The sequence below is a fragment of the Phaethon lepturus genome, unplaced genomic scaffold (genome assembly GCF_000687285.1).
Source record: "Phaethon lepturus isolate BGI_N335 unplaced genomic scaffold, ASM68728v1 scaffold54395, whole genome shotgun sequence".
In the NCBI taxonomy this organism is placed as follows: Eukaryota; Metazoa; Chordata; class Aves; order Phaethontiformes; family Phaethontidae; genus Phaethon; species Phaethon lepturus.
In genome coordinates this window covers 3,220-13,193 of record NW_010539502.1, presented here as the reverse complement: position 1 = coordinate 13,193, position 9,974 = coordinate 3,220, and the positions used below count along the sequence as shown (strand labels likewise).

The 9,974-nt window shown below is 45.0% G+C and overlaps 1 protein-coding gene across 1 annotated transcript in view; it reads left to right on the top strand.

Annotated features, from left to right (window-relative positions):
• Positions 1–9,974, top strand: part of PSMD11 (proteasome (prosome, macropain) 26S subunit, non-ATPase, 11) — a 19,172-nt gene that overhangs the window by 8,555 nt on the left and 643 nt on the right. The window contains 9 exon segments of the mRNA XM_010287128.1: positions 1,260–1,331; positions 1,691–1,748; positions 3,582–3,776; positions 4,270–4,414; positions 4,669–4,729; positions 6,395–6,457; positions 7,084–7,209; positions 7,769–7,804; positions 8,949–9,000. Coding sequence (XP_010285430.1) covers positions 1,260–1,331; positions 1,691–1,748; positions 3,582–3,776; positions 4,270–4,414; positions 4,669–4,729; positions 6,395–6,457; positions 7,084–7,209; positions 7,769–7,804; positions 8,949–9,000 — 808 coding nt within the window.

Below are 9,974 nucleotides of genomic sequence, written 5' to 3'. Positions count from 1 at the left end.
ATTCCTGAGCCTTGCACCTCAGGATGAGTTACTGTATATTATTGGCCAGTACTAAATTGACACCCATTTCTAACTGGGATGGAACATGTCTGCTTTATTCATCAAGGGAATCTCAGCACTCTAAAAATATGAGAAGCCATTGGATTCCTTTACTCTGCTTTGAAGTGATAGATAAAACATCCAGTGTCACTTACTGACTGGCTCCTGGCACCTAACTTGGTTGTAAATAGCGGAGCCCAGCACCTCTGTTGCTTTATACTACTAAAGGACACGTGTGGTCTGACATACTTAGTCCCTAAATGACGTGTGCTTCATTTTCCTTTCTTTCTAGAGCAATTGAAAATACAGTTCTGTCTATGGCTAAATGTAATGGTGCAAAACATGCTGGAAGGGACCTCAAAGTCTTTTAGTTCATCCCTTGCCTTAAGGCAGAATCAGTTCTCATGTAGCCAGATGTTTTTATTTCAAACAAAAACACAGCTGTTTAAGAAATGCTATTAGGATTTCAGCAGTATTCTTTACTGGTGAAACTTTGGAAGCCAAATCTTTATTTTCATATGCCAGTGTGAGAGGATTGTCCCTGGTGGTCAGAAAAAGTTGTTGGAAGCCAAATGCATTAGAAAAGCAGTCAAAGAAGGTGGTCTCTTGGTGTTTTTTTTTGTGATGGCTAAAGCTTAAACTAAACCTTAGTTTACCTTCTGAACTTCACTTTCTTTTGTAATATGTATTATAAGTAGTATAATACTGTGAATGTTGTTACAAAGTGCAGGAAGTTAATCCAGCAAATAGAATCTGAAAATATGTAACACAAACTACAGTTCTATATAATTTTGTGCAACATTTCTGTGAGTTTTAAACTCTGGTGTCAACATGATGCAGCCTGAGGCTAAAGTGTGTAGTGTGTGTGGTTACCAGTGAGTCCTGGTTGAAGAGAAGTTGCTTAACCTTGCGCCGGTGAGCTGCGGTTCTCATCCATGGTGAACTACACTTTACCCTGGTAATATTAAAGGTGTCGTTCAGAGACATTTGGGGTGGGCATTAATGGTGAAAGGTAATTTCCAGCCTCATTTTAAAGTAAAGCCGATTTGATGTTTAGCAATGCTGCTGCTCAGACAGGAATGACTTATTTTCTTAAACTATGTTGTGGAGATTCAGGCTTTGTTGTATTTTTGTTGCTTTTTAGGAAATGATTGAACCATACTGCTGTTTTAAAGAGGGGCAGCAGAAGGCTTTACACATTTCTTTCTGCTCCCTTTAAGGTTGACCTGTGTTTAGAGTGTATTGAATGGGCCAAATCAGAGAAGAGGACTTTCCTACGCCAGGCTCTGGAGGTATGTTACATTGCAGATCTCAAACCTGTGTGATAGCCTTATCCCTTTATCAGATTTAATACCTATAAAAGTAGAGAACTTGTAGTCTGTTGTCCAGATCTTTGTACATGTGATGGATGGGCGATTGCAATCACTCCGAAGTTGGTGACTCTCCTTGAATAGGCAGGGTTTTACCCATTGGGTTTAAACTAGCCCTCTTCCAAATGATAAATCTTGCAGAATTGGACCATATGATGTAATGAATGCAAACTAATTTAGGAAAGTCTGTGCAGATATGAATATAAAGTTTCATTTTACAAAATAAATCTGTACTACCTTTCTCTGGCTTTCCTCACAGCAGTACCTTTTCTGTTCTCCAGGCGAGGCTGGTCTCCTTGTACTTCGATACCAAGAGGTACCAAGAAGCACTGCAGCTAGGTGAGTCTCCCACTAGATGGTGGTAGTAGTTCTTTGCTGTGAAATTAGTCTTGAGGCTGACAAGTCATGTTCTTTGATAAGTTTTGTAGGACTTGGGCATTAATTTCTCAGTGCTGTACCAGATCTGCTGTCTTTTACTCCAGCTTTAAGAGATCTCTTTGTTCTCACCATTTGTTTCAAATAATCTTGGAAGCAGAGAGGAGCTGTATCCAGCTGAAGGGCATCAGGTTTGGCTCCTACTGGAACATACGTAGTATACTGCTATGGTCGAAGAAGTTGAAGGGAAAAACCAGCTTTCTTCAGTTTGCTCAGTTATGGCCTCAATAAAAGCAGTAGTAATGCCAGGAAGTGGCAAAACTCTAAGGATGTAATTAGACAAGCTCTTGTGAAGTAGTGTAAAGGCTTTAAGAACTTGCTTCTGCACCACCTGAGATATGGTAATTAACCATGTGAACTCTCCTACTCTGCTACAAAGCAGAGTAAAGCAGGTCATCTTACATGGCCCAACTCCCTTCGGTGCTTTACAAATGCTCATTTTGCAAATGACTGCAGTAATGTAAGATGAAGGTTAAGCTGGCTAAAGGGTATTTGTACAGACTGCTCCGCCCGCTCAGCGTCTGGGTATGAGCAGGGCTGAGGGATGACTGCACTGACACGGACAGAAGTGCTCACCTGGGCAGTGGTGATGCCTCACCGGGGACCTGTAACTTCCTAAACAGTGTGCTGGCAAAAGCGTGTGTCATGTCCAGAGCCACCTGGGTGACTTGTGTCAGATCAGAATATCAAGTTATGTTAAGTGCTCTGATACATGGAATTCAGTATCAACTTAGAATTAGTTTGCATACAGATATGTAATGAACTCAGATTTAAAGTGGTCAGAGTCCACACTCCAAAGTGATGCTTAATTAAGTTAATTAATGATGGTGGTACAGCTTAGGGACTTGTGAAGGCCTGTACCTATAGGACAGCCTCTCTGAAAGCTCTGCTGAGATGGCAACGTTGTGCGCTAGCATTTCTGTGTGGCTGGCCAAGACGTGGTTATGTCTGCGGCCGTGGGGAGTAGGTGTGAGCAGAGTCTCTACAGGATGTCCATTCTCCTCCACCTAGTTGTGCAGCTTCAGCTGTGGTTTTCAGCTTCTAAGCACAGCAAGTGAGGACGAGGTTCTCATCTCTGCTTGCCCTAAGTTCGCTCTTTAGTTCATAGCAAGGGAAAAGAAGGAGAAGAGTTTCCTTCCAAGGCTGGGTCTTTCTGTCCTCACAAGGCTTTAATGTGACAGTTTATCTAGGCTGCCTGTTCCTACCTCCTAAATTTGATCTGTAGATGTCTTGTGCTTAAAACATTCTGTCCCATAGTCTTGGGAGCTGCTTGAAAATCCTAAGGTCTCACCCTAGGGGAATAATGCAGGAACACGCAAGACTTCAGGTTTGCTCCGGGCTCTGAATGCGAGCGGTAAATCATGCTGTCATCTGGGGAAGGGGTACCAAAGTGACCATCTGAACTGCACAACATATCCTTGGCTTTCTGCTGAGTGTCTGCTGCCCATGATGAGGTGGCAGAGACACACTGTCCACATACCCAAGTATTCTCACTACCCTCTTCCATCTCTAACACAGAACTGGTTTGTTCTTCTCTAGCCGTGGACTGACAGCGGCCTACTATTAATTTCCTCTCCTTTGTTCCTTCTTGGAAGAACAGGTTGCCTAGCCTCCCTTCCTCAAAGCTAGTACTGCTGTGGGGGAAGGAGGGTGTCATCTGGAAAGGCTTGGTTTGTGAAGTTGTTGATAGCAGATGCAGAGCAGGTTACAAAGGTTCTTGTTCTTCCCTGCTGCTAGGCTCCCAGCTTCTTCGGGAATTGAAAAAGATGGACGACAAGGCATTGCTGGTGGAAGTGCAACTGTTAGAAAGTAAGACTTACCATGCCCTGAGCAATCTGCCAAAAGCAAGAGCAGCCTTAACCTCTGCGCGGACTACAGCCAACGCAATCTACTGTCCACCTAAGCTGCAAGCAGCGTTAGACATGCAGTCAGGTAAAGCCCTTCAGGAGAAGGGGGAAGTCTAGGACTCGTCATGATGCATCAGTTGACTGATACTTGTTCTTTCCTGAGTGAATCATAGAAAATGATGCTAGGTGGGGACCTCAAGATACCTACCAGTCTGCCCATCTGCCTCAAGGCAGGATCAGCTATAGTTACACTGTTCCTGACACATGTGTTTTCAGCCTGTTCTCGAAAATCTCCAGTGGTGGAGAGTCCGTAACGTCCCTAGGCACTACAGCATTACACCATGTTAGTGTAACTGTAGCATTGTTCCTGACCTCATTTGCAGGTGCTTACCTGAAGTGCCCTGAACTTGTCTGTCTTAACACGTCCCCTTGAGAGGGCATGGATGTTCTTCTGCTAGAAAGAAAGGGTTCTCTTTACTGAAGTACCAGATAAAGCACTGGGCAACCAAATTGTTCTGTCCTCTTCCAGTCACATTCTGAATTAACTCTGATGCCTGCCTTTTTGTTCCTCTCAACAGGTATTATCCATGCAGCAGAAGAGAAGGACTGGAAAACAGCCTATTCATATTTTTACGAGGCATTTGAGGGATATGATTCAATTGACAACCCAAAAGCCATCACTGCGCTGAAATACATGTTGCTGTGCAAAATCATGTTGAACATGTACGTGGCAAATGGTTCTGTGAAGAACACTTCCTGCATTTAAATGGGAAAGGCCTTTCATATATAAGACTCTAAACTAATGAAAGAACTCAAGCAGACAAGCTTTGCCGTTTGTCTTTATGACCTAGTCAATGCTTCTGGTACAATGTTATTTGAAGTGTAGTAATTTTCTATCAGTTGGGAATTTTTGAGGCACACTTAGATTTAAGCTGACCATGTTGTTGAATGAATGCTCTCTTCCCTCCCCTCTCTAGCCCGGAAGATGTGCAGGCATTAGTGAGTGGAAAGCTCGCTCTGCGGTATGCAGGAAGACAGGTATAGAAATTTCATCCTTTCTATCTTCCTGTTATCTCTGAGAATATTGTGTAACTCTTTTTGTCAAATACTTTGGTCTTTTCATACCAAAATACCCTTCACTTCTGAGTGTCCTGACGAGATCCAGAACTGATTAAATTACCATAAGTAATTACCGTAAGTCTGTTGCCTTCAAAGGGAATACAGTGATTTTCACTACCTGAGAATCTGGCCTGCTCGCTTCATTTTCTGTCTTTCCCCTGCCTGCTTTCTTCATGAAGTACCAAATGCCTACTGCTGTAAGGCACTCATGTCTCAACCCTTGCCAGCCGCTCGGCAGCCACGGATCTGATGTATTTAAATCTAAGTTATTCATTGTTTTTATTTGTGTTGTAGCAAGTCCTGAAAATCCATTCATAGCAGTATGCTCATTCTGAGCAGCTTGAGACCTAGATGAGTGTAAGGTGGAAGCCAAGCAGCTGGGAAGTTGTTAAATCAACTGTTTATTCTAACATGTTAGCTTGCCAGTCTGTGAATGCCACCCTCATATTAAATCCAGGGATGCTTATATAAAGTACAGGGCCAAAAGCCGAGCGTGCCGAGGTCTGAGCCAGGCTTGCACACTGGTGGCCTTGGTGGCTTTGGTCAGCCAGCTATTTACTTTGACACAGGAGCTAACACTTGCCTATCACACAGAGGACTGGGGAAGCTATTTAGCTAGATCAGTGAGCAGACATGCATAGAAAACAGTCTGAAGTGGGACTATCCCTGTGTTACACCACTCTAGCTCTGGTGAGTCCTGCTGGATCACAAAGGGTAGCCCTGCTTCATCCCCTTCCCCTGAGTGACAGCTGGGTTGGAGGCTTCTTTTCAGAGCAGGAGGGCAGTCTGCCATGGAGGAAATCTCAGCTGTTCCCTGCACCGTCCTCCTGAGACATCAGTGATCACGAGTTCCTGCAGCAGCTGTGGAAACTGAGCTTAGGGAGCAGAGCGCAAGTGGGCAGCCTTGGGGACAGCTCGGTGGGAGAAGTGGTAGCAGAAGCCTGGGCCTTGTGCACCATAGCCACCGGGCTGTCCTGCTTGTCTCGTGCACTTGTGCCTCTCACCACTTGGAAACTGTTCTTTTAGTGGTGTTATTCTGTGTAAATAAGGTAGTTTGGTTGTGGCTGAGTCTTCTGCTTTGTTTCAGCAACTGTGGGGTAGACTAGAAACGTTTTCTGATGCTGCCCATGATAGGGTATCTGTAGGACTTCTGCCATGCTTCTGTTGTTCGGCGGCGGTGTGGCGTGCCGAAGGGGAGAAACACAGCTTTAAGGGCTGAAAATGGCCATCTTCATTAAGCAAGTGACAAAATGTGCACTTTCCTTAAAAATTGTATCAAACTTGCTCCCAACCTGCAACCTGATAGGAACTGCAGCTGGTATTCTCAAACCTTGCAAAACTTGAGTTCTTTGTTTCCATGAAGCTGATTTCATGCTGTGTCCTGCAGCTGTTCTGTGTGTTCTCCTTATTAGCAGCTGTTCTTACTCTGCCTGTGTAGAAGGAACACTGGCATGGCTTTGTAGCAAAAGGAACATAACTGCTTTGCTGCTTAAGCATGTTTTCAGTATGCAGCATAGATTGGCTTAATAGCACTGAGGGGAGACTCCAGAAAAAATAACCTCCTCTTGTTTTCTTTCTCTGCAGACAGAAGCACTAAAATGTGTGGCACAGGCCAGCAAGAACCGATCGCTGGCAGATTTTGAAAAGGTGAGTCAGGAGACAGAAAATGGGGCCTGGCTGAACAAAATGTTTTGTTTTGGAAAGTTGTAGGAACTGCTATATCCCACAGCAGGAAACCATAAAAGCATTCATAGAAAGCAATAGTGCATCAAGCAAATACCCCACAATAATCAGCTGGTTTGGTTTTCGCAGCACGGGGAGCAATAGCTGGCTTGAAATGAGTTTTTTTTCCTTTACTTTTTTTTTTCTTTTTCTTGAGAGCAAACTCAGAAGCAGTTTCCTGTACTTTCGGTGCTGTTCAGTGGGATGTGTATCTTCCCCAAATTTTTCCTGGCTTCAGCAAGAACAGCACAGAGATAACAGAGAGGATTCCCATGTTGGGGAACAATCCTGCTATGCTCTCTCCTGAGTGTAAACCAGAGATTCTGGCTTGCTAAGCTCCAGCAGTGTAAAGCTGAAGGATGCTTGCTGCACGGTGCTTGAAGGGCTGCTAGGCTGTCATGACCTCCTGGCCTTTTAGCTGAGTTACGGGATTGGATTAACCACTGATACTTTGCTGGGCAGGGAGGGGAGACTGTTTCATACTTGGAGGGCCTTGAGGACAGGAGACCTGTTGCTACCTGAATTATTTCTTCCCACTCTGTCTTCCGCAGGCTCTGACAGACTATAAGGTGGAGCTCAGGGACGACCCCATCATAAACACCCACTTGGCTAAGCTCTATGATAACTTATTGGAACAGAATCTGATCAGAGTCATCGAACCCTTCTCCAGAGTACAGGTAAATGTTTCCAGCAAGCACACCGCCATGCTGGTACCTCTGTTCCCTGCTGTTGGTGGGTGAGGGACTTGTTCCCGTACAGAATACTTCTTATTCAGAGCTGCCCAGCACTTCCAGAGCTCAGGGTTCATCACGTTCAGCTGATAAATGATAAGGAGGAGGCTGAGGGGAGCTCTGGAGAACCAGCTTCCAGAGTCAGTGTCCTTTCCACCCATTTCACTTACACTGAAAGGTGGATGTGCTTTTAACGCTGAAGGTAACAGTGTTTGGCTTTCAAGGGCTCTGACAGGGTGTGGGTAAAGCTGCAATAATCTTGGAGAAGAAATGTTATTTCATGTTTCAGAGTGAAATGGCTTTAGGTGTCTAGTCACATCTTCACGTCCTTCAGATTTCATATCCAATTTTAACTGATGCTGCAGAGTGGAGACAGCCATTGGAGATTTTTAGGCCAGAGCGTTTACAGGCCTCTGAACTCTTCCGTGGAAGAGCCCCATAACTCTGTGTTGTGTGTCAAAAGTGCAGCTAAAGATTTACTTAACTCTCTTGGTCTCTCTTATAGATTGAACACATATCCAGCCTCATCAAGCTCTCAAAGGTAAGAACATCACTAGAAATCAGTGGCACATCTTAAGAGGGCAAAGGAATTGAGGTCAAACGGCATTTGCCACTGGGAAATAAGCGTAGGCTATTAAGTCTGACAGATCAGCTCCACAGCATTTACAGGCAAATATCACTCTTGGGAAGTTACCTTTAACACGAACAGTTTCCAGGAAGCGTTGGACTGGCTTCTTCTGTGCTAGACGTTGCTGTAACATCACCTGCTTTCACATGGGTTTTACTCCCTGTGTTAGCACTTGGTTTTTATTGGAGACAGATTTTCCTCTGTTGTAGTAACAGCTCATGTCGTGACCAGCTCAGTCGTCCCCACTGACCTGCATTTCATCCTCGTGAGTGTGCCCAGAGGAGTCTCGTCTTAGTTTCATTAGGGATGTGTATGAAATACTGACTATTGCGATAACTGCTTTACAGATAATCTCAACCAGATTAAGTTTTAGGAAAATCCACTGTAGTCCCAGCCAGTTGTATCCCAAAGTGCTTTTGTCCTGTATTGGCATTAAGGTCAGAGATTTGGAGGTGTACTGAGCTCGGCCTTTATGGTCGTTACATCATTTATCCTCCTTTTCTATCTGTGCAGTCTTTTCCTAGACTAGCCCTTGGTGTTTAACACATACTTAATAGTTTGGGTAAAAGCTGGGCTGCAGTTTTTTCTTAACTGCAGCTGTGTGTCCTCTGTCCAAAGAGCAGAAGAGGAGCTGACTGCTGTGGGGCCTCGCCTGGCACTGGGCAGGAGGTCAGCTCACTGCTGAGTGGCTTGCATGGAGCTTGGCCAGCACTTGACTAAATACTTGCAGAACCAAGCTAGAATGCTCCAGATCCCCTGATGAGCCATGCCTGTATGAAACGGCAGAGACTTTTCCCTCTTCTGCAGAACAAGAGCGCAAGCCATCCTGGTACTCTTGCTATGAAAAGCTACTGCTTAATTTCTGATGTCATCTAAAGGGTATGGTAGTATTAAAGCAGCATGTGAGGAGAGATCTGACCTGATGTCATGTTCAGTGATAAAATAGCTGCTTTTAAGCAGTGCTTATATCCTGCCAGGGCTCTTGAGTGTGGAGTAGTAAAATTCACATTTCTTTATATAGTTCAGGAGACTTCTAATTTTTCTGCTTCCGTTTCAGGCTGAGGTAGAAAGGAAACTGTCACAGATGATCTTGGACAAGAAATTTCATGGTGAGTCTCTGCATCCTTCAGTCTTGACTGCCTTGCTGCCCAAGGCCAGGTCGTGTGTAAGCAAGCTGTGGATAGAATCCTCTTTGTCCCTGTGCCTTGGAGCCTTGAGTATCCTTCTTGGTCTGCTCTGCTCCACCTCAGGCGGCAGAGGCGCAGGTTAACGGGCACTATGGGAAGACTGAGCGGGGGGTTTATTTGTTACTTGTGTCATGAAGGCTGTTCCTATTGCTCCTTCCATCTGCCTTCATTAAGCTTGAGGCTTAATTTCTCACAAACCGGAAAGCCCTTGCTTGCTGCGGCTGCATCCAGGGATAGTTGCAAGACCTGCTGGTGGGCTCTCTAGCAAAGATGTGCACTTCTGCCTTGGAGCTTACTGGAGTATGTGGTCACCTATGCTGGATAATTTATATCAAGAGCGTTTTGTGTGTTGGTGGGGGGCACTCGTGCAGCTCAGTTGGTTGGTTTGGGTTTTTCTGGGACCACAGGAGGCTGCTTCTCTAATAAGCCCTCAAGGAAACAGTGTTCTCCTTGTTTACATTGTCCTTAGTGTCGATTTAGAAAGCCCTCTTGATCTAGCTGAGCAAGATGAATGGGAACTGGCTAAAAGAAGCACGTTGGTTAGAATAGCTCAGAATTGCAGGACCCAGCTGCAGTGCCCATCTGGCACCTGGTAATAGTTTAATTATTAAATGGCTTTTGTTTGTTTGTTTGTTTTTTGCCTTGCTCCGGTGTTGTGCTGAGCCATCCTGCTGGGCACAGGAGCCTCGAGGAGGACAGGAGCTGTCAGGGAATGTGCAGGCATAAGCATCTGTCTCCTGAATGTCTTCTTGGGCCCCTTTCCAGGGCATTTTCTCTTTTTGTTTTTTCTCTGGGTGAGCTACTGCTAATGCAGTCCAGATAAAACTCATCCAGCCAGCCCAGTACAACGCATGGGCTCCTTCCAAACCCAGCACAGTTGACCGGCCGTTTGCTGG